Source organism: Botrytis deweyae (assembly GCF_014898535.1).
Source record: "Botrytis deweyae strain B1 chromosome Unknown BDEW_010, whole genome shotgun sequence".
Taxonomy (NCBI): domain Eukaryota; kingdom Fungi; phylum Ascomycota; class Leotiomycetes; order Helotiales; family Sclerotiniaceae; genus Botrytis; species Botrytis deweyae.
Genome location: NW_024066217.1, coordinates 427,427 through 454,176, shown reverse-complemented (window position 1 = coordinate 454,176; position 26,750 = coordinate 427,427). Strand labels below are relative to the sequence as shown.

The following is a 26,750-nucleotide window of genomic DNA, read 5'->3' as shown; positions in this document are numbered from 1 at the left end:
TAGGGGAGCCCTGTCAGAGAGGAGTAGGGATAATAATCTCACTCACCTAGGTGAGAGAATAAACGGCCATTGACATTTCTATTTATTATCCTTCAAATTATTGAATCATAAATATCATAAATGCAAGACTCTGTTCTACAGATTAAAAGTATACATATACATACACAATCTTCCTCTTGATACCCTTCCAAACTCCTACTCACGCTTTCCACCAACTAAACAACACCGAAGATCACATTTCCACTAAATCCTTAATCTTCGTTTCCCATCCCATCTCAAATCTGGAGACTCGACTCACTGCAAGAAAGACTTTATATATAAGGTTGCAGTTGCCACTGCATCACATCTACTTATTTATTATTACAGATTCTAGGTTCTTGGATTGAGATTACGAGAGTGGAATAAACCACAAAAGAATCTTTCATATTATTCTCCTCATCGGCTTTTCAACAAGACTTATTTAGCATTATCATATCAAGTCAAATACACACGTACATTCAAGCTCATTAAAACTCTAAATCACACATACACACACACATATATAAGCCCACCCCACCACCACACTAATCCACAACCCAACCCCCTACCCAAAAATATCCGTCGCACATCTATCCACCAACCCATTTCTAAACCTCTCCTCCAACTCCTCTTCCCCTCCCTCAATCATCACCCCCTTCTCCCTCAACCTCTCCCTCACAATTTCCCTCGCTGCCTTCCCTACCTCCTTAACAAATGCTCCTCCACCACAAACATACACTCTCGCACCCTCATCCCACAATCTCAAAATATCCTTCTTATCCTTATCCGCCAACATCCTCTCTTGCACATACTTATATCCCTGTCCCATCCTCACCGTCTCTCTTTCACTCGGCGGAGAATCCGAATCGCGCGAAAAAGAATATCGGATATCGACTACCCCGAGGTCTTCCCATCTATCGAATTCCCGCGCATATAGACGATCGGATGTCGAAGATCTACATCCGACGAATAGAATCGCAGGAGCCAGTTTGCGGTCTGGTGATGCAGCGGCTTGCATGGCACGTTGTTGGATGAAGCCTCTGAAAGGGGCAATCCCGGTGCCGGCGCAAAACATGAGGAGAGGAGTTCGTTTAATGTCTAAGGGGAGATGAAAGAGCTTTTTGCTACTAGGTCTGACGGAGACTTTGATAGGATCTCCGGGGAGGAGAGAGGAGAGGTAGGTTCCACAGATACCGGCGTAGTGGCCAGGACCGGAGAAAGAGGGGATGGAGAGAACGTTGTAGGTTATTGTGCATGTGTTTGGGGAATGGAGAGGAGAGGAGGAGATGGAGTAGTAGCGGACTCGTAGGGGGGAGAGAGAAGAAAGAAAATCGCGAAAATTGAGCTTAACTGATGGGTGTGCTTCTAAGAGGTCAATAATACTTAGACGTTTGGTGAGGACTTGTTGCTCATAGATTTCTGAATCTGTAGACATGGTTGCGAGGTGTTGTTTCGAGTTTTGGTCAGTGGTGGAATTGGCCATTGTTTGAAGCATCTATTCTCCGTTTAGTGCCCCAGTTTATGGTGAGGCGAACTTCATCATATGGAGTACATACCTTTCTACTAACAGGTTCGAATAGTTCCACATATCCTCCCAAAATATCTCTAATCGAAAGCGTAGTATCAAGTGGTAAAGTGCCCAAACTCTGACTTTTGAAAACAATGGTCGAATCCCAAACTAGTCCAAAGACTTTCATAACCCTTCTAACATTCTGGTTCGAATTCACCGGAAGGACAGCAAGATAATCTCCACTTTCATATGTCATATCGGGAGGAAGTTCAATTTCCAGATGACGTTTCTCAGGTGCTCCTGGTGCTGTCAATACTTTAGCTTCAATTACAACACCATCTTGGACATCTTGTCGGAGACTCGTAACCCCTGGTTGAGTAGAAATCTCAAGATGCATTCCTGACTCTAAAACTGCCCCTTGAGATTTCGAACCCCGGCTGATTTCTGGCCAAAAGGTTTTATTCAACCAGTCATCGAAATCGCCGGATAAATCTCCTTTGGCTGCATCTGAAAGACCTCTAGGTACAAGTCTTAGACTTCCGAATTCGGCCATGCGATTATCTACTATCGTTGGGATTTTTTGAAATGTAGCTCTCCAATCACCTGGTACTCGTTAGGTTCAATCACATAGCAATGAGATGATTTGACTTACTATGACCGCAACCAAAAACAGCAAATTGTGTTCCTGAAAGTGCAGTTGGCTCGAGTTTCTCTAACCAACTGACGAATCTAGCTGCATTATCTGGTGGATGGCCCTCATATGAAGCTGTAATGATAACAATAGGCTGAGATTTAGGTAATGCTCCAACTACACTATCCATTTCCAAAACTTTGGCTTCAAAACCATGTCCAGCAGCTGTCGAAGCCATTCTTTGTGCGAAAGCAAGACAAGTCCCTGTATTTGACCCATAAAGTATTGTCATGGGTTTGGAATCCAACTTTAGGCGCGAGATATTTGGTAGTTCTGGAGAAGGCGCCGTGGACTTTTCAGGCGACTTGATGCTTGACGATGTTGAACCCCTTAGGAGATGCTCAAGATCCATAGCTGTCATACTATGACGCAGTGTAGCTCGCATTATAAGATCTTGTGGTTTGATAGTGAGTGTTTGCTTGATGCGTAATTTATATCCCGGATCCAGGAGACGAAAATCAAAATTTTGTAAAAGCATAGCTGTAATCATCAATGCTTCTTGCCATGCAAATGCACGTCCAATACATGCTCTAACTCCACTTCCAAATGGCTATTGATTATGTTAGCTTGGTCACATGAGGTTAATCTAGACACTTACTTTCCAAGCCGCACTTGGTAGGTTCTTGAAACTATCTCCCATCATACGTTCTGGTTTAAATTCATTTGCATCAGATCCATAAACATTAGGATCCTGTTGCACAGCTCCAAGTAGCACAATAATCTTGTCAGTTGGTTCGATTTTATATTTTCCACGGGAAAGAGTCGCGTTTTCTCCACTGACACCCTTAACAAGCCGTTTTGACACAATTGGGGCAGTCGGCGTGAGTCGTAACGATTCTCTGAGTACACCATTCAAGTACTCGAACTTATTGAGATGCTCGACACGAACAGGTCCTCTACCGACGACTTGGTCCACTTCGCGCTGAGCTGCATTATATGCATCCGGATTTTTCATTAAATTGAGGAAAGCAAATGAGAGCAACCCAGATGTAGTTTCATGACCTTGATATCTATGTTAGCCACGAGCAATGAGCTTTTCAACTTATAGCATACCAGCGATCAAAAATGTGATCATGTTAGCTATGATCAAATCATCTCTCATTTCATCCTTACTTTGAGGATCTTTCCCACTAAGCATCGCATTAAGAAGATCCTTTTTATCTGTAGGGGTTTGTTTTCGATGTTGTACTAAGCCTTGAGAAACCTCAAACATATAATCCAGATCTCTTTGGAATTTAGCGTTCTTCTTTCTCATCAAACTTGTAACAATTGCTGGTCGTCTAACTCTATCCCCGGATTCGGAGAGAAATCCCACCATTGCATCAACAAATGGATGCATCTTATCTGTATAGAAAGAATTGAACCTGAAATCCATTGTACAAAGCGCAATCGTATCTAGAGTTAGTCTAGTAAAATCATCCGTCATTGTTATAGGCTCCGAAGGACCTAATCTAGCCCATTTCAAGAGTAATTGATTTCCGATATCTTGCATTTCTTTTTGTGTCAGTATATATGTACCTTTGGATGATAGAAGCATGAATAACTTACGATCGTACATCTGCTCAATAGCTAATGGTCCAAAAGCAGGGACAAGAATTCTATGTGCTTGACCCCAATCCGGATCATCATTCGTTGCTGTAAACATACCAGATGGTCGATCGTCTTTCTTTGAGAGTGCCATTGGCGGTGCCTTTTCAAATCGACTCTCATCGCAAAGTTCTTCCATCATTGCCACGGAACTAACGACGATTACTCTAGTACTTCCTCTGGTCAATTTGTATATAGGGCCATATTCGACGGCCATATGTTCGAGTGCTCTAAGTGGAGCTTCTTCATCCTTAAGATCCAACAAATTTCCCACGAGGGGTTTGGCTTTTGGCCCAGGAATTGCTGCTGTCATCTTTCACTGTCGAACAAGAAACGATTTTTTTTAAAAAAGTACCAAGAAATTAACACTTAACATTTCTTGGGATTCATACTTATATAGTTTTATATCAAAGGGGAATCATTCTTCAGCTGTAAGTAAGCCCACTAGGCATTCTGATCGCAACTCTTCCCAAAACGGCGAATTATTCAAGTCTTACGAAAAAAATCATCACAAACAACTGTTCGCGGATAGGTCGTCGCCATGAATATCAACCGACGTGGGAATTGCCTCTTTGGGCATCCAGTGCGAGTGGAACAATCCTCTGAGATATTTGAATAGTGATTGGCCTTTTGTGATCCCGAATTGTGGGTGTGGCTGAGCTCATAGACTCGATGTGCATTCTTCGCACTGTAAGTCCGCGACAAATCATTGCCGGTAGGTATTGTTGATTTGATATCCTGAAGCTGTAGAATTCATCTGAAGAAAGAAAACTCACTTGGGTTCGACTTGTTCAACGAAGAATATGCTGATGCATTATATGAGGGGACATTGGCTGTGCGGCCCACCCTTTAAGAGCCCTGGTGGTGAACAGATGGACATGAGGCATCAGGGAACGAAATTCTGAATCAGGCTCACAAGTGTCTCTGGAAATATCATGATCGTCAACGATATGATTACCAAAAGTAGGTACATTGGCTGATCTAATGTTGATGTTGGGACTCGAGAGTCGAGACGAAGACAGGCAACTGCATTCAGCCACATACCAGTCGCATGGTTGGAAGCTACGTGGACCCTGGTGCTTATCCTTGAACTAAGCTAAATAATAAGAAGGTTACAGTTGAACGTCAAGATTGCCAATACTGGAATAGCATCAAGTACCTAGGTAGATACGAACCTTGTTGATGTTATAACTTTCTAAATATATAAATCTATCTTTTTCTTGAACATCCTTACATCTGTCACCTGATGAATAGAAGTGAGCAGGGTATCATCACGTGCTTTGTATTTGCCTTCTCGCACCGAGTACGATGCGCCAATTTTTATTTCCACAGATAAACGTCACTCGCAAGGCTGAGCTTTGTGTTTCCGCAGTGCCGACATATCTTGGCGGGGATTCGATTAACAACGAAGAAGACAATCAAAAAGTTTTCACTCTTCATAACAATATATAAAGCGATGTAAAAACTATTCTTCAATGGTCTATCCAAAGACCTCAAAATCAATAATATAATTCACCCGTCAGAATGTCATCTCCAACACGTCGATCGCCAGCATTATCACAATCTCCTTCACCAATTCTCCACTCTCCAATACTTCCCGAAGCTCCCATGGAAAGTGCTGTCGTGAGGGTAAGCTATCTTCACCTGATTCCAATATCTGCCATGAAAATTCTAATCAAACAAACAGCTTATAATCGCCCCTATTACCTTCATTTCATTTCTCATATCTCTCTTGATCGTCGATAGCCGTAATAGTTATCTTCGCATTCACCAACACTCGGAACCGCGGACGTATCCCAATACTTTCATCGGGCGCATTCAAGAATTTCTTCACAGATTGATATTTAAGCCACAACCATATGCATATATCAAATCACCATCTCGGGGACAAAATGCGGAAGGGATCAAGAGAAAGGAAGAGGAGCCATGGCATTGGAATACCAAACAGAAGAAAATGATGAAGATGGAGGTTTCGGATGCTTTTAAGTTTAGACAATGGGTATTAGTTGGAATGGCGGTCGTCGCAACAGGAATTGGGTTGCTGATTTTATATCTTGCGAATTGGATATGGCAGATTTGGCATTGAGATATTTTGGATAGCTACTCGACATATTGAAAAAGGAGGACAGATTCGATCTAGGACTGAGAAGATATGTTGCGCTGGGACGAGTTTATCTAGGTATATCTGGAAACCTTGCGTCAAAGAAGAGCACGACATGATGATATCGAGGGGCACCTGGTCACCTGGCATATGAAGCATCTCGTCGTTATCATGACAAACAGTCCAATAGCTTAGATGTTAGATATACTCAATCGAATATCCAAGTACTCAGGTCATAGTCTAATCATTCAATCATGACACAACGCAATACTCGAGCTATGCACTCTCGAGACACTTGACTGTAAGCCATGGATTATCGGATGAAACCAAAAAGAAATTCCGCTCTCAAGGATAAGCTCAGAACTTTCAGTATGGAGTCTGAGTACGAGTATATAAGATAAGAATAACCTACCCTCCTACCCTAGTGTGTGAAGTGAAGTTTGGAAATAAAAAGCAAATAGAGAGGAGAAAGAAAAGAAAAGAAATACTACCTACTAGGTAGGTACAAAATAAGTACGAGCTATGAGTGAGTGGAAGAACAAACGGGTAGTGAATCTTTGAAGCTGAATTCCAATCTACAAACACAAACTTCTTCACTCCAGCTTCTTCCTTTCTTCAAAAGAGAATCAATCAATATCAAGCTTCTTTTTCTCTTCCTAATAAGAACGAACCTTGGGAGTCCTTCAAGTTCTTCATCTCTTCATCTCTTCATCTCTTATCGGAAAAGCTCCACCAAAACACGATTTCCCATTCACGATAACCTTATCGCCCACCGCCCACGAGATTTTTTTCCCCAAGAGCTTCAACCTTCCAACTTTCCACGCGTTTTGGCGCGATTTCTTTTTTGGACTTTAAAGTGCTCCACTATTGAAAAAGCAAAGCAATTAGCTTTCATAGTGCGCCGAACCAATTGCACTTCTTCAATCTTCTCAATGCCGTTGATTTTTGGCCTTGTCTCTCTTGTTTGCATATCAGCACACTTCTGCTGTTTCGCATAAGCTTAACTTCTTGAAGTGATCAGAAATATTCATGATGAATTCCTTAATTGACCCCCCCGCCTCGCCGGGCTTTTCACTCAGAGTGAAAGTATTTACACCAGATGCTGCAGAGGAAAATGATCGTCCAATTCGTTGCTTTCGTGTTATTACATCACCAAATATTACCATCAGAGAGTTTTGCACAGAAGCTTCAAGAGTTCACGAAATCAATTATGGCCAGTAAGTAGTGTTTGCGCTTCTGCGAACATGATTTTGGGAATGTCTGGGTGGAAAAGTTGAAGTTTATACATACTGACTGCTTCTTCATCTAGACCACTCGCGATTAAGAAGTGCATGGACGATGAATTATTTGACGTCACTCAGAACGATCTGATAGGACCTCTATTTAACAATATGTCTACTATTCGAATCATAAAAGCTCCTAATAAACCAAATGTTCGAGACTCACTTCCTCCAACGTCAGCTCTTCGATTCAACCCCATGAGTGTTCTTGGTCAGAAAAGAGATAGGTCACCGATCAATGGAACTGCCGAATCATTCTGGAATCCACAAAAACGTCAGAGAACGGCCATAGATCCAGATAAACCAATTCCTTCCCGAGAACTAGAGTCATATACCGGTGGAAGGTTGGAAGGTATACCAGAGAACCCAGAAGCCACAATTCCCGATTCGCAACAGAGTGCTATATTAGGTCATGAGGATGGGGACAATGATGTTGTGCCAAATGTAAGAGAGGATTCTCCCATGATCTCCGACACCCGAACTCCATCATCTCCACTGCCAGTGGAGAGACGTTTTGTCCGCCAAAGTCATGCCATAACTAATTATATCACAAAGTTATCTACCAAGAATACCAATGCGCAACCCAACAGCGATCCAAAAGAACTTGTAAGCCCGTTTAAAGAGCCCCCGCCACGGAAGCAGGGCACACCAAAGGACATCACAGCAGCAAAAAGTGCAAGCTATCACATTCAGAGAGCTACCGATAGAGGTCGATCCGTTTCAACGACTGCGACAAGTCCAATGGCAAACGAACCACAACTCCCTCCTCATCCCAACTCAAGTTCTATCAAGAAGCCAAAGACCTCGGAAACAATTGCGCGAGCCGCAAAATCAGGCAACGCGAAGAATCGATCACCTAGGAACGAGGGAGACATTTATGACGACTTTGGTTCGGATTCCGAGGAAATAAAGGTTCCACAATCAAAACTTAAACTCAAAAAGTCTTCATCAGCAGGATTACCTGGCCTTGAGAGGCTAGCTAACTCACCCTCAAACCAAAATCGCCATCTTTCGAAGAATTCTGAATCTGTTTCAACTCCTTATGAGCTACCCTTGACGCCAAAGAGTAGGATACGCGAGGAAGAATTGCGCAAGAAGAAAGAAAGTGAGGAGGCAGCAAAGGAGGCGCGGACTGCGGCTGCAAAAGCTGCCGAGGAACGTCGACGTGAATCCGAAAGAGAAGCCGTGGCTGCAAAAGCTGAACGAATGCGTAAAGAGAAATCGGAGGAACGTAAGGCAGAAGAAAAGCAGAGGCTAGCTACAAGAAAACAAAAAGAAGACGCTGCTCTTCTAGCTCAAAAACTGAAGGATGAGAAAGAGAAATTGCGCAAACAGATCGAAGAAGATGACAGAATAGAGATGCAGAAGGCCGAGGAGGAGGCAGCTAAAAAGGCTAAAGAGGAGTTTAGGAAGTCGAAAGCTCCCGAAGGCTCCAAGAGAACATCCGAAACTCCACAAGAAAGTAGGAAGGGTACTCCGGTCAATAAACGCAGTACTCCCAGCACGATACTTCCTCGCCAGTCTTCCACGCCCCATTATCCAAGAGGAAAGAAGTCATCTTTGAAAACATCACGTTCTTCTGAAAGTGTGTTAAGCTCTTCCCCTGGAGCCCCAGCTCCTAAGGATACCAGTCTAGAAGCTCAGATGCCATTACCATCTAAGGGACCTAGACGAGTCTCCTTTGACCTTGACAAGACGAATACTCCCATAAAGCCACAACACCAGAAGACAGTTTCCGTTGATACACCAAAAGAGAAAACAACACCCGCGCTTACTTCTAGTCAGACCCCAGCCCCAAATCAAACGCCTATTCCTCTACCCAAAACATTCAAGCGCCCTGGACCTGATCGTAGTGCGACTCCGGTCAGACAGCTATCACTAAAACCATCTGCTATGAGTCAACCACCATTGATAGCGGGTCGGGCGAGTTCGGTGGCACGATCTGCAACACCTAAGCCTATCCCTCAACCGGCACTTAAGATTATTTCTAGCGAGAAGATACCCTTGGAGAGAAAGACTATTACACCAGAACCAAAAAAGGCAACGGCATCTACACCCGGCCGTCCAGTCCCGGTCAAAGGTATGTAAATATAATGCCGAAAGTCATCAAATCAATTTTATGAATTTTATCTCTCTGTCATACACGGATGCAAATGAATCGTTAATTAATGATTACAAACTAATATCATCTTAGAGAAACCAAAGTCGCCACCCAAGTCTGCTGAAATTCCACTCCCTCCAAGTTCAGATAGTTCTAGTTCTGAAGATTCCGATTCTGGAGAAGAGGTCACAGTCAAACAAGAGCCAAAAAGATCTATTAGTCCTCCAAATCGACAAATCGAAGAATCGAACGATCCCAACGACCAATCTGATGAAGATGTCGAGATGGGTGAAAATCAGTCATCACCACGAGATAGTCGATCTCCGGTTGTCTTTCATTCTAATGCACCATCTGGCGATGAGCGTAAATCCTTCAACAAGCACACTCAGGATTCAGCTTCTTCATCAGAGGACGAATCTTCTGATGAAGAAGAATCGGGAGACGATACCTCTGACAAGGACAATGACACTAAGGTTAAAACAGAAATCAAAGAGACTCAAGACAGTTCAGAAGATGAAGGTGAAGGCGGTAGTGATGATGAGGATGTGAAAATGCCAGATGCTCCAGCTCAACGGTTAAGCCCGGAATTGCCAAGCCATGCCCGGAGAAATATGGTCTCTCCTATCAAGACCACAAATCAACGTAAGAACTCCAGCAGCGATGAGGATAATACCCAAGACGAAGTTGATCAACAACTAACATCTGATATCTTCGAAGCTCAAGGTCCATCATTTTCTTCACCCCTCAAGCGACCGATTATTAGACCAACGATTGGTTTCGGCGCAAGTTTATCATCTCTGAATAGCCAGAAAGGAGCCATGTTCAAACCTAGACCTTCGTCAAATGGTCAACTCGCCAAGTCAAAATTACAACTTTCATCTCAATTATTGAACAAGGAATTCTCGGAATCGGAAGATGATGAGAGTAGCAGTGATGATAGCTCTGACGATGATGATGTTCCAGTTCCAGCAAGCTCAAAAATCCCTTCTTTAACTCAAAGTAATGGTTTGGTTGCCTCAGCAGCCATTGCCGCCGCCGCAGCTAAGAGAATTAAAGATGCTCGTAGCGATTCAGATTCAGATTCCGACAATAGTTCGGATGACGCAATGGAACAAGCGAGAAAATCTTTGATGGCGCAGGTTAACCAATATGGAATGAGTGCTAGTCAAAATACTTTACCGCAGGGATCGCAAGTCTCGGTTAATGGTGGGGCACAAAAGGAAAACGGAAAAGGGGGTGCAGTTCTTGGCAAGACGAATGGAAATGCAAAGAATTCGAGAAGTGCGGGGAAGGAATTCGCTAAGAAGGGGAAGGACAGGATTACGAATGGGTATGATTTTAAGAGTTACGGATCTTTCAATTGATTGTTGGTGGCGGAGGTCGATTACATATGGAATTGTGAGGGTGTGAGCGCTTCAAGGGGACATACAAAATTCAGCGTTATTTGTGCATAATGATGGGGTGAGCTGAGAGAAAGGGGGATCGCACACTTTTTGTTCGCGATCAGAAAGATTACGTTTGCAGAGATGATATCCAGTTGATTTGTTTCTTCATTCAGGAGGTATTTGCATGATGGTATGGTGTGTAGGAGTTTGGATTCATCTCAAGAAAGAAAAATGGGAAATTTTTCTTCATTGGCTTAATTTTTCGCATATGTGTGTTTATCGCGATGATGAGGATGGATGGATATATGGGTGGTCTGTTTGGGTATGTGTCTTTTGTTTATAGAGGGATTGTGGAAGGGGAGGAGGGTGGCAGAAAAAAAGCAAAGGGAGGAGGGGTGTGTATATGGGAGGTTGGAGAAACAGTAAAGAGAGGATATTCATACGATGATTTTTAATGATCTGGAGAGAAAAGGTTATGACTGGTTGGCGGTAGTGGTGCTGGCGGTGGATTACATAGAAGTGGGTCGATAGGTAGATAGGATGGATAAAATATGTAATATGTAGGTATTTCGAATAGATATTATGATCAGATGAATGACTGGGTATGGAGTTTTATGTTTCTGTGATGTGATGTAATATGATTGTTTTATTTTTGATGGATATCTTCTGAGAATGAGTCTTGGGATGGGGTTTCTGAGATTTATAGATTTATCAGATGGAGACGGTTGTGAGGGAGGAGAGGAGAGGAGAATTGGATTGGATTGGAATGCATTGGATTGGATCTGGGAATTAGAGGTCAAGAGATTACGATGATGGTTTTGGTGAAATTTGGGGCTAAGATTGAGATAGATTTACCATGGCTAACCGCCAATGTGTGTGATGTTTATATAGATTTTGATTTTCAGTTGTATTGACTCAATGTATTACCGATGTGGGTGGTAGGCTAAACTACCTAGATCGAAACTCAATCATCAAAAGTAAGATTAAAATATTTTTCTGTGTGTATAAGAAATTTAGAATACTATACTACCCTAGAAACTGGAATGAGGCATTCAATGGATTTGATTTGGACTGGACTGGGATGATTAGATGGATTATTGTTTGTTCATTTTTCATTTGTTGATAATGGTTACTCATTACTTAGTGATTCCATACTAGGTAATAACTAACAGAGGTGATGGTGGTTATTAATTTCATCTCCCTAATCATCAAGCTTTCAAATCCCCAAGAAATCCAAAAATCCTCATCGATTCTTGCTCATCCCTAGTCTTTGTCTTCAGTAACTGTTCTTCTATTTATATATTTGTTTAGTTATCTTCAACATCAACCAAAGAGCAATTGTGTGTCGAACTATTGATAAATATGTTCTTTGGCTTTTCATCTCCTTATGTTATCTCGATTTTATGTAGTAGGTAGTTTGATATTGTGTTTAATCTGTGTTATCTATTTTCTTCTCTGACTGTGAAAGATAGCTTTGCTATTCCCCTGAGATTTGCTCAAATTCATTGTATGCGAAATATACTCTTCGAGAATCCGACTCCATATCTCTCTCCTCATCCTCATCCTCCTTAACCCATCTATCAACCACGAACCCACCCAACCTAGAAGCATTAATCAAAAAAGCATATCTCGATCCCGAAATCTTCCCCAAGCATTCGTTATCTCGCTACTCCGTCTTTCTACAAGTAGTTCCAGCATCTTATAGCATATCTCCTTTCCCTCAATCGAAACTTGCGCAATATGCCTTGTTCTTATAAGTTTCTCGATGAATATGATTCTGGTTTCCTGTGCTGGGTACTATGTGTCTGGGGAAAGGAAAAGTGATTCCTGAATCTAGATTCTGAGATGGGATGTCTGTGGTACTACGGAGTGATATTCTTGTATTAAATTTGTATCTCTTTTCTCAGTATGGATCATGAATCGAAAATGGAAGGATTCCAAATTTGGGGTCCAGTGAGAAAGGTAGGCGAATTTGAAAATTTGGGCTCGAGTCGAGAGTAGGGGAGCAAATTTTCGTCAGCCGGCTTCACGGATCATATCTTCGATTTTGTATTGAGTTTTTGGGATAGTTTCGTTGTTGGAATCGATGTTACTCTCTAGAAGTTATTTGTGGTATTGAGATGATAGGGGGGCTGGAAAATCCTCTGGGTTGAAGTGGGATATTATGTCACGGCAAAGCGTTCGTGGCTACATGTGATGGTGAAGTCGAAGCGGTGGCCTTACGTCTCCGATTTCGATGCTTTGGGTGGAGAAGTGGAGGGAATTACTCTAGTGAGATTTATCCTTGTTCACTGCTTTGGTTTGGAGTTGGTATTGAAGTGAAGTGAAGTGAAGTGAAAATAACTGGGAATGTTGAAAGAGATGGTTGTGGTTGAAGTTAACGAAGGAGGTTAACTTTCACGTGATTTTCAAATAAATAGGTATTTGTTTCGATTTTCGGATATATCACTTTGATCTGCTGTGTTCTTTGGGTACCTATGCTATATAAAATATCAGATTGATTTCATAGAAATCGCAAACAAGCGTTACAACTATACATGTTTCATAGCCACATGTTAACAACAGGGTGCGTCGTGCTGGCATACAACACCAGCCCACCAGCCTCTTCCAAAAGGCAAAAAGACGAATTTCTTTAATATTTGAGGTTTTTTTGATTTTTGGAATTACTAATTAAAAAAAATCAATCAAAAAAGTACTAAGATTTTTCAAATGAAAAATAGGCCTTACACCTGTCTCCCCCCAAAAGCGCTTTTAATACTTTTCAAAAGATCTTTCCTTATACTTCGAAAGAGGCATTAATCATATCTGTTGATTGAGCGCGAAGTAGACAGCCATTGCGTTTTAAGCCGAAAACTAGACCCAGCCAATCTGAACTTTTGTGTTTCGACTTATTTTATTTGTTCACGATTCTTTGGTGGCATCTCTTGGGAGAGATTCATAACCTTGATCCTCCATGACTCAGTGCCACGCTTCAATGATGAAACAAACAAAAAATTGGGACGGTATCTTGGAAGAGATTCTTTGAGGGGGGCCTAGTAAATCCAGGTAGTTTGTCTTTGAATGCTGTGCCGCCGAGGCAAATAATAGTCATGCTTTTCCCATGTCGCTGCTACTGTGGAACACATACAAATGATATGATAGTACACCTTGCGATCAGCCGACGAATAATATACGGAATAACCGATAAGAGAAACCAATAGAGAGAGGGGCCCTTAGAGACACTTAGTCAAGCTTATATATCTAAATTCAGACGTCTCTCAATTTTCAATCCGCTTGATAAATTAAAATTTGATTTAGAAGAAGAACAAAAATAAGAATATCATCATATAGAACGATTAGTATGTTACGAGTAGAAGTATTAATTAGATAACAAATGAATATTAGGGTTATATATATAATTAAATAGAGAACTACTCCTCCTCTAATAGAAAAAGAGGGCGTATGCAGATATAATATTAATTAGTCTCAAGCTCCGAGGTGAATTTCTACCTCGATACTCGGATGGATATTCGTAACTCGCTTTATGAAAACGATCGTATAGATAACTATTACGTATGAGACATGCAAGTCGACTAAACAAGTCAACGGAACGTGACAACGGAGTAGAAATCCGTTAGTACGAATGCCTGTACTTACATATGTCTGTGTTTGTACACAGTCGAAAATAAACCCCAGAAATCTAAAATAATAATGGGATTTCTCGGCAAAATTAACGTAATTCTCTTTCACATTATCCTTCGAAAAATAGTTGAGCGTGGATTATTAATTAGCAACAAGCGTGGGTGAGCGGCAATTGGAAGGTACCATCTAGCTATGTCTAACTGATTGTGTACCTAGGTTCTTCATCAATGAATGACCAAATGGGTTGTATAAACCATCTTCTCGACGGCAATTGGTTACTTCAGACCTAATTTTGACCGGAGAAATTTGCACAAAAACATCATGTACCGGTAGAAAAATCGATTTGACCTACGCAACAAGGCTATGTGGAAGGGTTGTGCACTGTGTGTGTAGGAGACAACGATGAATTGCAGAGAAGACCAAATCATCCTCTCATTTAGACCTCCACTAATCAAACAGATCTACAACCAGATCTGCTTCTATTCGTCTACGAGAAAGTTTCTCAAATGCTTCATGAACTTTTCTCGTTGATCAACGTGACAAAAGTGTGCCGCATTATCCAAGACAATCCATTTAGCCGTTTTGATGTGATCAAAAAATGGTTGCATTGCGACGTCCTGTGCCTCGTCTTCTGCTCCATTCATGAGAAGTGTCTGTGCCTTGATCTTGCTCAAATTTGGAATCGACGTCCAGTTACGAAGATTTCCGGCGGGGACTAGCTCGCAAGGACCATACCTTATATTGTGTCAGTAGATTGTACGGAGGGGAATATTCGTAGCCTTACATAGTACCATACGTCGTCGCATCTTTTGCAAACCAGTTGAAGGCAGCCTGAACTTCAGGAGCTGGCCATGGTCTCGTGAGGCTCAGATGTCGCTTGTAGAAGACTTCCAAAGCAGCTTCATACTCCGGGCTCTCATAATCCTTACTATCATCTCCACGATCCAAGACCTTCTGAATCTCCAACGGAAGTTGCTTCCTGAGTGAATCAAGGCCAATCTTCCACACCTCCATACTAGCCAGACTACTTGCGATGACTAATCGACGAATGTTCTCCGATCTTGCTGGATCAGATGCCCATGCAGCTGCGAGCATTCCACCCCATGAATGGCCGAAGACATCAATTAATCGATCCTTTAATCCTAAATGACTGATAAGATTATCGACCTCGTCCTCAAATAGTTTGACACTCCAGAATGCTTCATCGCCAGCTTTCTCTGGCAAATGAGTTGATAGTCCATTGCCAATCTGGTCGTAGAAAATGAGAGGAATAGATGGCGTAAGATCTTCCAATGGAAGCAGATAACCGTGACAAGCTCCTGGTCCTCCATGCAATACGATCAGAGGTACTTGAGACGTCGTGAGGTCGCCGACTACTTTGTACCAAGTCTGGCAAGGCTTTGAGATGCCTGAGACAATGAACTCTGCAAGACCCTCCGTCATGATTATTTAGACAAGAAGTAATAGTAGTCTGTGGTACTGAACTGGATTATTTGTTGGAAAGAACTTCTGAAGCATTGGGGTCTCTGAAATGTCCAGTGTTGAGAATATTTGACTTTCGATAACCTTACCTCGGTGCAAAAAAGAGAAGAAGATTGAATTAGAATGAAAGATGGTAAAACTGTCGCACAATTATATAATCGCATGATTATATAACCACTCTCAAACTATTCATTCGATTAATTCACCAAGTTATTCAAATAACCTTGGATATAATCATAGCCAGTCGTTAACGAGAAGGAATTTTCGAACTAAGGATTTACAGAATTTCTGATTTTTCTGATCATTATAACAATTTTAAAATTCCTCAAATATACAATATTTAAAATGTCTAAACGTAGATAATCTTAATTAATCAGTTAGTAAACTACTATAGTCTACTAAGCGAGAGGGCTAGTCTCAATATTTAAGAATTACTTTATTCTATATATAGCTATCTCTTTAGATACAATATAACATTAATCATTAGAATCTATCATCGTAGGTACTATATCGTCTGTACTCTTCTCAAAATAATGATTTCTTATACGATCTATCCTGAGACGTCGAATTTAATTACTATTCGTCTTAAAACGCCAGCTATTCTTTCGTCATCGGAGGATTGAAAGGCCGAATCCAATCGTTGTCTAGATAGTAAGAAATACTAGAATTTGACCGACAAATCCATGTTTGATTCAAGTCCTAGTCCGTAGATTTGGGCATAAGGAGATACGATTACAGGAGTCATTGCAACCAACAAGTTGAAATATATGCAGTTGTGATCTGAAAGGGAAGTTTTTCTTGAGAAAAAAAATGAAATGTTTGAACAGTCTGTGAAGCATCACAGTTACACAGCATGAGGAGCAAGAAAACTGGCCACTGTGCCTCGAGTGTGCATATTCCATCATCGTAAGCACTCTGACCGCGTAGAAAGCCGTGCCAATGGTCGATTAGCGGAACAGATTACTCCATACAATACCTACCTAGTAGGTATGAAGCCTGATAAATTCCTATCATCACTTGCAAGGCTAAGTAGGTCGTGGCATTATGCTAGGTATACTACAACATCTACTTACAAGGGCTGTATAGGAGTTGGAACAAACGGATTGGTTGCGAGTAATCATCAAAGAAAATGGTAAGAGTTGGGGCCATTGCTCACCGCACACTAAGCGAAAATACACCAAAAACTATGATTTATTCAACTTTTAAACCACCTATTAATTCAATAAGATATCAATTAAATTTCATAAAACTTTTTTAAAGATTAAAAATCATTAAAATTATTGAAAAAAATGAAAAGAATATTTTTAATAATTTTTGTTATTGAAATGCAAGATCTTAAAGCTAAACCTTTCAAAAATTTCGAAAAAAGTTATTATTTTGTATGGGAAAAGCGTTACATGTTAGAATTTTGTGGGAATTTCATTTTCAAGATTGTATATTTCAACAACAAAAATTATTAAAAATATTCTATCAATTTTTTTCAAATTCTAATATATCAATTAATATTATATAAAGTTTTCAGATTTATAATATAATAATTGAAGAATTTATTTGATATTTAATTTTCTATAGTAAAACATCGTTTTTGCAGGGATTTTGTCACGAAATCGCTTAGTGTGCGGTGAGCGATGGCCCCAACTCTTACGACACAATATAATTCGGATGAAAAAATGACAATTTCGTTTCCTTGTGCGTGCCCCCACAAATTAAATTTCTCCTATTGGTTACCATTCTCTCGAGACTTGCAGGCTCGCAGGATCCCTTTTTAATGTATCTTGCTACTCCGTACAAAACATTACGCTCCTAAGGGATCCGTTTCGAACGGTCCCGGTCTAGTTTTATACTTGTTTCTCGGGAGCGATCTCTCTCTTGACCATGCACTAATCGCTTCCCAGTTCACACATACTGTCTCTGATTCTGACCGAAGTTCTTTGTTGGGCAAAGCATTATGATCTCCAATCCAGTATGCCGTATAAATGCTCACATCAGCTTTGCACATTAGGCTACGACGGATGGTATCGACACAATGAGCTGTTTTAACTATTAGCCGGCGCTCCAAAGATTTGAACATTCGAGAGAAAAGAACTCACTCATGTGTGAGATATTATACTCTTCCTCCTCGACTGTAGCATTTGGGAAGTAATAGTCATGAAATATGTTCATGCGTAGCGCGTTCTATGAGGAAGTCAGTGCCGTGAATTCTTGCAACAGTTAAAAAACATGCAAGCTTTGATTATAGGTAAACTCACTAGACAATGAAGTTCGTGGTGTACCGATAGAACTGAAACATATTCCCCGTTTGTTAATCGCACGATATCTTGGCCAAAAGTTGCGTGAGCCATCTCTAATTCCTCCCTCGAACTATGAATATTGATAGCTACCAACACTTTAGCAGTATTCAAAGCTTGTTTACACGAGAAATCCCTTTCACATACGCTCTAGAAGATAGTCCCATGCTTCATCCACGTCTTGGGGGGCTCCAGTGAATTTGGGGTCTTCACCAAAGTACAAAGAATGCCGTTCATATGAAAGGACTTCGTTGACTGGCGCTGTAAAGTTGTCAGTTTGAGAACACATGCTCGGGAACCATGCTGAACTAACAGTATGGTAGTAGCGGAGCACTTCTATGGCTCAAGAGTATGAGCAGAGGAGCAGACACGATTATGTACATGGCACAGATGAAAGCTAAAATCAAGCGCCATGATTTTAAGAGGCTGAAGGGTTCTATAACCTTTGTAGAGGCTACATCAAAGTTCCCATATGATGAATCATCAACGCCAAGTAGTCTTTCATGATCATTCAAATCTGTGAACTCTGGAGAGTGCTTTGATTCAAAAAAATTCATCTTAATTAGCAGGAGGGTTTTTAAAAACTTTGGAAGGTAAGATTGATGAGGAGAAATCTGGCTCCTTTGCGATTTCTATATTCTGTAATATCATTCCTCCGCAATGGTTCAGATCCCTTACTATTGTACTAGAAGAAATATCTGCACTGGGTCACGCCATGCGTCGAAAGGTCCAGGCTCTGCGCTGTTCAAGAAATATGCAGCTGATCAGGATGGCCATGATTTGGTGATATAACCCTAGGACGAAAGCAGCAAGTGCTGATCTTTAAATAGCTGCTGCATTTTGCGTCTCTGTTCTGCAGGTAAAAATAAGCATACCGTTTTTGAATGGTTCCGCAGCAGATTTAAACAAGACACAGTGCATATCTACAGTGTGTTGAAGAACAGCTTGCCTCTGGTTCGCATTCACAGACGTGTAGGAGTGTGGCATCTTCATTTAAATTGAGTCTGTATCTCAAGGCAACTGTAACCCCCTCGCCACCGAGTATCCTATCGTGGTGTTATTATGCTCACCGCGTACCACTTATAGATAGAGACGAAACATGCCACAACATTACACATTTGGCAGACAACCATCTTCTTGAGGCGGATCCGGAAATTCGAAGCAATCAGCTGATACGAGTTTGTGATTTGGAACTACATATGTATGACCTTCAGGGCTCGGCTCAATTGCATTTACCTAGGCGAAATAGATTCATGCCTCTACAAAGGTCAGATTAGAATTGGCAATCGGTCTTCTAGGTACACTGGCGGATTGTGCGTCATATTTACCAATGCAGAAGTGACACACTCGGGGGAACACCCACAATACCACAGACTCACCATGCTTTATGCAAACTATCGTGATTTCGCATGCAATCTTTACACCCTTGGGAATGTTCTTGATCCTTAGCGTTGAGAGATGCTGTGCTCTCACTTTACCAGTAGAAACGCCATTAGCACGTCCACTAGGATAAGAGCTTTCACACAACGACTTCCAAGTTATAAATACTTTTGATTTCTCTTCCTTTCTACACATCATTGTCGTCCAAGTTTCCAAGAGCTGAATTTGATCCGAATTCTTCTATAGCAATTACAACCAACACAATTGCAAGCATGAAGCTCCACACAATCCTCGTGGCTACTCTTTCTTCAAGCGCATTCGCTGCACCTCTAGGTTTGTTTTGAATGCTTCCATATTATACCACAATCTGATTTACTGTAGTCAACAAGGACTCCACCGGAAAACGTACTAGCCCCGTCCCACCTCTTATGGATGCGGGTATCGATTCTAGTTTCGTCGAGAAGCGCGCCAGCCCCGCCCCCCCTCTCATAGATACAGGCATCGACTTCGACTTTGTCGAGAAGCGTGTCAGTGCCAGACCACCTCTCATAGATGCGGGTATTGATCTCGATTTCGTCGAGTAAATTGCCAGTCCCGAAAGCTTCTTTTGCACGAAGAGATTGGGTTGCAAAGACATGAATTCTATTGAAGATGGTATGGATCATTTTGAAAATTGTAATGTGCTTTGAGATGGGGGGGGGGGGGGGGGGCGTGACCTTTGAGGAATCAAATTCTGGATGAATAGCGTACAAAATGATAGGCAATTTACACAGAGACTATTGAGATAAAGTTTCAACAATGCATGTGAGGCTCTAGAACGTGACTGATTGCCCTTTCCTTAATACTCGTCGCTAAATTGGGGCGTGAGAAGCGCAGCCAAAGACTTATTAGTCGGACAATACTATTCACAGCAATTTACATTACCACACCTGTAGAATTATTGTTTCCATTCTTTTCAAAGGATTTCAGAGTATCACTCAGCTTTTAACTATGCCACTGATTTTGATTTCGTTTTTTTCTTCAAGTGAAGATTGATTGCAAAGGAACATCAAAGGCTAAGAATGAAGAGCCAGGTATCGAGATCCCATTCTTAAAATACAACTAAATCATAAAGTGCTATTCCAATATCAGACGATTAAATCACTTGCGGCCATTTTCTTCCTGGTCCACAGATCTCCCAGCCTTGGCCGAGGATTCCCGGCTTTGCCAACTTTGGTCCTTCATCTTGATATAGCTGGATGCCTTTCCAGAAGTTTGTAGATTGTGCTCAGACCCGTACATCCCAGCGGCAGTCCGTCGATTGATATCATCTGCACGAAGGAATCCTGATTCAAGACTCATCAAAAATGGTTTCAAGAATGGAATACATGCGGCCATAATGCTAGTGCTCTGGACGACCATTTGGCAGACTACAGTCTGCCATATGTTGTTGAGAAACAGATCATTGATAAGGAGGCGCCGGGTATAAACGATCTGGATAACTGAAGCCGCAACGACCCTATAGTTATAGTCAGACATAAGTCCTGAACGGGAGACACGGACTTGGGCATGCGTACGTTAATCGAAGCCAAAAGGCACTTAGAATGGTAACTCGTGTCCCCCACGGCATCTGAATAGGTAATATGATAATTGTTGGCAATACAACTAGAGCAAGATCTGTCAAAATATTCATCACAGCGGTGTAAATCTTCACGGCACGCTTATGCAGTGTCAGTTTGACCTTAACTCCCACACCTGAGAATTGTTGACTTACAATATCGATACATGCATGGTCAACAACATTCCATCTCTGCGGAGATGGACACTGGAAAGCCACAGCGAACACTGAAGTAATTCCCCATACGACAGTGACTGCACTGGCTACATATATCATGATTCGATGCCAGGCTACTGGTGTGATGGACCGAAGCGCCGCGAATACGGAGCTCTTAACGAGGACAAGAGTGAAGATGCTCAGAATTTGGATACTGTATAGAGCCTGCTTTAATTCAGCATTGATCAAAAGTTGAGTAAAGCGACTTCCATACCTTGAGTGCCCGATTTATGGTCTCTATGGGAAGATCTACAGGCGAGTCTCCTATGACCTGGCCTGCGGGGCTCAACAAGGTCGAAGTTTGACCTACATAAAACACCTGCAATTTGTCAAGATTAAGATAGATACGAAGGATCCGTCGGTTCAACTGGGGTCTTACAAGTGCAGCAAACAGAAGCGTATCGGAGGCCCCAAAGGGCCTAGAAATAGCAAGTTTCGTAAGGTATTGAGCGGCCACAGATAGAATAGAGAATGTGAGAAGAAGCCAGGCCAAAATTTGAATGACCGGCGCTACATGGCTACCATCAACTTTCGGCTCAGCCCGCGGCATAAGTAGATAAAACGGCTGAGAAATCATTGCGAACCACAGAGAAAGAAAAGTCTACCTGACGGCAAGTGAAAGGGAAGCCATGAGGTGATAAAGGCGCACTAACGACTAATTGTAACTCGAGATAAAATGACTTTTCTAGTCTACACTACGAGTAAGAGCCAAGCCAGCAGCTGGATCCAAGGTATTCTCATGTTTAGAAAGATTTTAAAGGAAGAGAGAGTATGAGGGGAATGGAAGGATCGCAACTTCTGTCACCCGCTGCATGTCCGTTGAAGATACCACATTGAATGCAGTACGGCTTTCTTTGCCATTGAGAGGTTGCATTTAAGAATCTAGGTTTCACACATCACTCACTCATGGCTTTATGCAGGATCGCTTACATTTTTCCGCAAATGCGAAAGTAACAAGGGTGCTCGGGGGTAGACTCGGTCGTAAATGAGTTCGTGTCACTGCTTTGGGCGGCGCGCAGACTACTTGGACATTGGTAAAATATTACCTGCATCCGGGCAGTTAATCTCACCTGCTGAGGTTGCAACCACGCTTTCAGCATCCAACATTCTTCACGCCACCACCGATATGCGCTTACTTTTGGGAGTGGGCGGAGTTTCGCATCATTCAATATCGTAAGAGTTCTAGCCCCTGCTCACCGCACCCCTGTGACAAATGTGACAAAATCCCTGTGAAAATGAGGTTTTTCTATATAAATTATTATATCAATTATTTCATTCAAATCTTTCTATTTTCTTTTTTAAAAAATTAGAAATAATGAATAATCAGAATTGAAATATAAAAAAAAATTTGAAATTTTTTTTATTATTTTTATTGAATAATTATATAATATTAAAATCAAATTTTTTTAAAAACTTTAACATATAACACTTTTCCTATACAAAATAAGCGAATTTTTCAAACTTTTTTGAATTTTCAACTTTAATCCTTTAAAAATATTATTAAAAAAATATTTAAAAATAAATGATATATTTTTTTATATAATTTAAATAATTCTAAATCTTTTCATAATATTATATTCAATTCTATTTCATACATTTTTGAATAAATTAGGATATAAAAAGCTGAATAATCATATATTTTAGCCGGAAAAGCGTTACATTGAGCAGGGGCCAGAACTCTTACTACTTGCCTCTTAATCAAATTTCAGTAAAGCTATCGACAGTATAACATTCCAATTATATATTCCTTTTAATTATAGAGGAGATAGAATAAAAATAAGAATTATGATCTACCCTACCTTGCTCGCCCGCCTAGGAACTCTCGTACTATACTCGCCGATATTTTTGAAGAGGGCCAGGCTGATAATTTCACGAAATTTTTCACCAAAATTTAGCGAATCGCATATAGCTTGGATTTTGATATCAATTCAATTCGAACAAAAAGGTCTTGAAAATATAATACACTAATAAACATTTAGATTCAATTTGGATACCCGTTTTCGGATTATCCTTGTTTAGACAATTCGAAAAGTTCTATCAGTAATTCAAGATCTCAGTAATTTTGGTGTCTTCGTTTATCACCGAGTACTAGAAGATTACTTGCTTGTCCGGCTTGGCGAACATTCGTACTACAGTAATAAACTCGCCAGTCGGGATGTGATATGACTGGACCGTCTAGGGAACATCCATGGCTATTACTTCACCTGAGAATGAAGGGCCTGGGTCATGTATGGATATCTGATCATGTAGGTTAATTATCAAATGAACACAGCACAATCTATAATATAAGCTGCAGGACTTATTTGCTATGCCCAGAATGGTAGCCTTGATCGCTTTTGTTTCCTTCTCAAGCACTCGCTGGCAATTCACTTCCAACTTCAATCAACATTTCCGCCTTTTTTCATGAAGACGACGAGAGAAAACTTACAGAGATCCCCAATGGATATGGAACTCCAGAACAGAAAGCATGCCACAAACACCGCCTCAGCCACTCCTCTCGCCGAAGACTTTGACGAAACGGGTTGCACTAGAGATGAGAGAGATTTAATCAGGCTTGGCAAAAAGCCTGTTTTGAAGGCATGTATATGTTCATGTTATAGACCCATCTGGTGATGAGCCTTGCTAACGATGCATAGCGCAACTTTGGCTTCATGTCCATTTTAGGTTTTTCATGTACTGTCCTTATTACCTGGGAGGGAATGTTGATGTTTGTACGCCCAACAATCAATGCCAATACATTTAGTTTGCCCTCGAGGGTTTATGGCAACAGCTGACTCATCATAGAGTATCTGTCCAGAGCCTTGCAAAGTAAGAGGCACACCTATCTAGCAAGCACGATTGCTGACGGAAGTAGTGGTGGTCCTGCCGGAGTCATCTGGGGATACATCATCGTATGGATGGGAACCATGTCTACCTTCATTGTTTTGTCGGAACTGGCTTCTATGTGAGAAAGAAATCTCTTAGTTATGACTAGATCATTGGTACTAAGGTTTCGACAATAGGGCACCGATAGCAGCAGGGCAATACCAGTAAGCCATCAATAATTTCTTACGAACACCTCAGCTCGTGGCATTTTTTAACAGCAACACACAGTTGGGTTACAATGTTAGCTCCTGACAGATCTAAACGATTCTTAAGTTACATCACGGGTATGTAAATCTTTTCACACGAACTCTCGTGGTTCGAAGGCATAGAACAAACCTAATTGAAACGTAGGATGGATGACATTCGCCGGATGGCAAGCGGTTACCGCATCTGCAGCATATCTTATAGGGACGCTTTTGCAGAGTGTCATACTGATGACAAAATCGGACTATGTTCCAAAACCATGGCAGTCGATGCTCTTCTTGTGGGCGATTCTCGCCTTTGCAGTTGTGATCAACACGGTAGCAAGCAAGACTCTCGCGCACTTCGAAGGTGTGATTCTGGTTCTACACATCCTAGGGTTCTTCGCCGTTTTGATTCCACTCGTGTATCTCTCACCGCACGGCGATACTTTCCTCTTTACTACCTTTGTAAATGAAGGCGGGTGGTCCTCGCAAGGACTATCATTCATGATTGGCTTGCCAGCTTCTGTTTTCTCGCTTATTGGTGCTGATTCGGCCGTTCATGTGAGATGGTTTCCAGCTTGTCAGTTCAATGAGAGTTCTTTGGCTAACCAGCGGATCACTTGTATCCAACACAGATGTCGGAAGAGATTAAAAAAGCATCAATTGTTGTACCCCGTGCAATGCTCAGTGGTCTCATTCTCAATGGTATTCTAGGCTTTGCGATGATGATCGCATATCTCTTCTGCTTAGGGAATCTCGATGATGTGTTGAACGCACAAGAAACATTAGGGTACTCATTTCTTTACGTTTTCCAAACAGGAACCGGTTCAACCGCGGGAGCTGCAGTGATGGGCTTACTCGTCGTGGCACTCGGTGTCTGTAGCACAGTGGGTGCTCTCGCCTCATCCTCTAGGATGTTATGGTCTTTTGCTAGAGACAGAGGTGTTCCGCTATGGAGGATTTGGGTAAAGGTGAACACCTAGTTTCTCAATTTCGCCAACATAATACCTCCCGAGATGTGTTACATGGCTAACTTCTAATCGCTAGCTTGACCGACGAACCTCAATCCCCATATACACCATTGCATTTACCACTGTTGTTTCCGTGCTCCTTTCGCTTATTATCCTCGGCTCGGGTGTTGCATTTAATAATATCGTCAATCTCAGTATTGCCGGTCTCTATTCCTCGTATCTCATCTGCTGCGGCCTGCTTCTTTGGCGGCGGCTACAGTCTCCTGGAATCAAGGCGTACAACCCGCGTATTCTAAGACTCGGTCCAGATAACTTACATTGGGGCCCATGGCGCATCCCGGGAATATTGGGTGTTCTCAACAATGCGTTCGCCTGTGTGTATCTTTTCGTGCTGTGGTTTTGGGCTTTCTGGCCCCCACAGACACCAGTTGTTCCAGCAACCATGAACTTTAGTATTCTCACATTTGGTGCAACGGTTTTATTTGCAGTTTTCTGGTATCTGGTTGATGGACGAAAGTCATATCAAGGACCATTGATAGAGATTGAGCTGTAGATAGATTGAAATGCACGTGTTGCCAAGACTGAGTTTTTGGGTGGTGAGTCGTAGACTGCGGTAGGGCGCAAACGGCATTTTTGGATTTTTATCCGAGATTTGATCCAGAAAACAGGCTAGACGCATTAGGCGTATTACGTAATCATCTTGATTGATATAGTCAACTGGATTGTAATCTTACATAGCTTTCAATATAATACGCACTACACTTAATACTAAAACCTTACCTACGATATACGTCTTTTCTGATCCCAACTGATCGTGTATGTCTTGATTGGTTTTGATTAATCCAGAAAACTATCCATCCTCAAAATATTGAGATGATGAATAGCCCTATCAGTGATCCCTTATGTTTCATATTCCCTGATAGCCTTGGAGGTCATCAAATCATTAGGACGAATACCCAACTAGTTCATCTCCCTTCCCTCTCCCCTCCATCTACCTGAGACCCATCTCAAATCAAAATACATACTACTCATAAAAATTCCCAAAAGTATACGTCACATCACATCACTTCACATCACATCACATCACAAAGCCAGATGATTTCTCAAATTGTCCTTTCACATCACTTATGAATTATTTCCTCTCATTCATCCACCCATCTTCCCATACACACCTCCACGTAACCGAAAAAACACGCGGGAATTGAGTACTCCCTAAAAGAACTTCAATAATTTGAATCTCTTTTCAATACTATACAAATAAATAGATATAATATAATCCCAATCATCAACATAAAGAAAACTCAATAGAAAATTTCCATCTGATCTTCTCAAATTCTAACATTTAATTTTAAATGAATTTATAATTCATTAAAGAAATTCTTTAAAAGGGTGCTTCATATCCGCCACTTTTTTCGGTCACGTATTTTTTCCGGTCACGTAACGCATACCTCCCGAGCTCAATCAAAACTTAC

General features: G+C 41.4%; 8 protein-coding genes across 8 annotated transcripts; 4 read left to right on the top strand and 4 right to left on the bottom strand.

The window, feature by feature from the left end:
* Positions 1 to 583: 583 nt before the first annotated feature.
* Positions 584 to 4,119, bottom strand: EAE98_005224 (uncharacterized protein; the record flags this gene model as incomplete). Its single annotated transcript, XM_038952845.1, has 6 exons — positions 584 to 1,513; positions 1,575 to 2,131; positions 2,181 to 2,769; positions 2,818 to 3,221; positions 3,273 to 3,713; positions 3,768 to 4,119. The coding sequence occupies 6 exons, from the start codon at positions 4,117 to 4,119 to the stop codon at positions 584 to 586; spliced, it is 3,273 nt and encodes a 1,090-aa protein (XP_038810687.1).
* A 1,211-nt stretch (positions 4,120 to 5,330) lies between these two features.
* Positions 5,331 to 5,892, top strand: EAE98_005223 (uncharacterized protein; the record flags this gene model as incomplete). Its single annotated transcript, XM_038952844.1, has 2 exons — positions 5,331 to 5,435; positions 5,494 to 5,892. 2 exons carry the CDS (start codon positions 5,331 to 5,333, stop codon positions 5,890 to 5,892), a joined length of 504 nt encoding a protein of 167 aa, XP_038810686.1.
* Positions 5,893 to 6,844: 952 nt separating this feature from the next.
* Positions 6,845 to 10,652, top strand: EAE98_005222 (uncharacterized protein; the record flags this gene model as incomplete). The annotated part of the gene is made up of 3 exons (XM_038952843.1): positions 6,845 to 7,124; positions 7,217 to 9,267; positions 9,382 to 10,652. Exons 1-3 carry the CDS (start codon positions 6,937 to 6,939, stop codon positions 10,650 to 10,652), a joined length of 3,510 nt encoding a protein of 1,169 aa, XP_038810685.1. The 5' UTR covers positions 6,845 to 6,936.
* A 3,723-nt stretch (positions 10,653 to 14,375) lies between these two features.
* EAE98_005221 (uncharacterized protein) lies at positions 14,376 to 15,872 on the bottom strand. The gene is made up of 2 exons (XM_038952842.1): positions 15,079 to 15,872; positions 14,376 to 15,029 (listed from the first exon to the last, which is right to left on the bottom strand). The coding sequence occupies exons 1-2, from the start codon at positions 15,735 to 15,737 to the stop codon at positions 14,774 to 14,776; spliced, it is 915 nt and encodes a 304-aa protein (XP_038810684.1). The 5' UTR covers positions 15,738 to 15,872; the 3' UTR covers positions 14,376 to 14,773.
* A 1,699-nt stretch (positions 15,873 to 17,571) lies between these two features.
* EAE98_005220 (uncharacterized protein) lies at positions 17,572 to 18,447 on the bottom strand (the record flags this gene model as incomplete). Its single annotated transcript, XM_038952841.1, has 5 exons — positions 17,572 to 17,807; positions 17,867 to 17,951; positions 18,026 to 18,153; positions 18,212 to 18,325; positions 18,378 to 18,447. The coding sequence occupies 5 exons, from the start codon at positions 18,445 to 18,447 to the stop codon at positions 17,572 to 17,574; spliced, it is 633 nt and encodes a 210-aa protein (XP_038810683.1).
* Positions 18,448 to 19,574: 1,127 nt separating this feature from the next.
* Positions 19,575 to 20,162, top strand: EAE98_005219 (uncharacterized protein). Its single transcript, XM_038952840.1, has 2 exons — positions 19,575 to 19,777; positions 19,826 to 20,162. Exons 1-2 carry the CDS (start codon positions 19,717 to 19,719, stop codon positions 20,026 to 20,028), a joined length of 264 nt encoding a protein of 87 aa, XP_038810682.1. The 5' UTR covers positions 19,575 to 19,716; the 3' UTR covers positions 20,029 to 20,162.
* A 422-nt stretch (positions 20,163 to 20,584) lies between these two features.
* On the bottom strand, positions 20,585 to 21,834 carry EAE98_005218 (uncharacterized protein; the record flags this gene model as incomplete). Its single annotated transcript, XM_038952839.1, has 4 exons — positions 20,585 to 20,942; positions 21,001 to 21,422; positions 21,472 to 21,576; positions 21,637 to 21,834. The coding sequence occupies 4 exons, from the start codon at positions 21,832 to 21,834 to the stop codon at positions 20,585 to 20,587; spliced, it is 1,083 nt and encodes a 360-aa protein (XP_038810681.1).
* A 1,862-nt stretch (positions 21,835 to 23,696) lies between these two features.
* EAE98_005217 (uncharacterized protein) lies at positions 23,697 to 25,831 on the top strand (the record flags this gene model as incomplete). The annotated part of the gene is made up of 9 exons (XM_038952838.1): positions 23,697 to 23,834; positions 23,894 to 23,964; positions 24,042 to 24,065; positions 24,112 to 24,201; positions 24,260 to 24,286; positions 24,351 to 24,406; positions 24,474 to 24,868; positions 24,943 to 25,278; positions 25,355 to 25,831. 9 exons carry the CDS (start codon positions 23,697 to 23,699, stop codon positions 25,829 to 25,831), a joined length of 1,614 nt encoding a protein of 537 aa, XP_038810680.1.
* Positions 25,832 to 26,750: the final 919 nt, after the last annotated feature.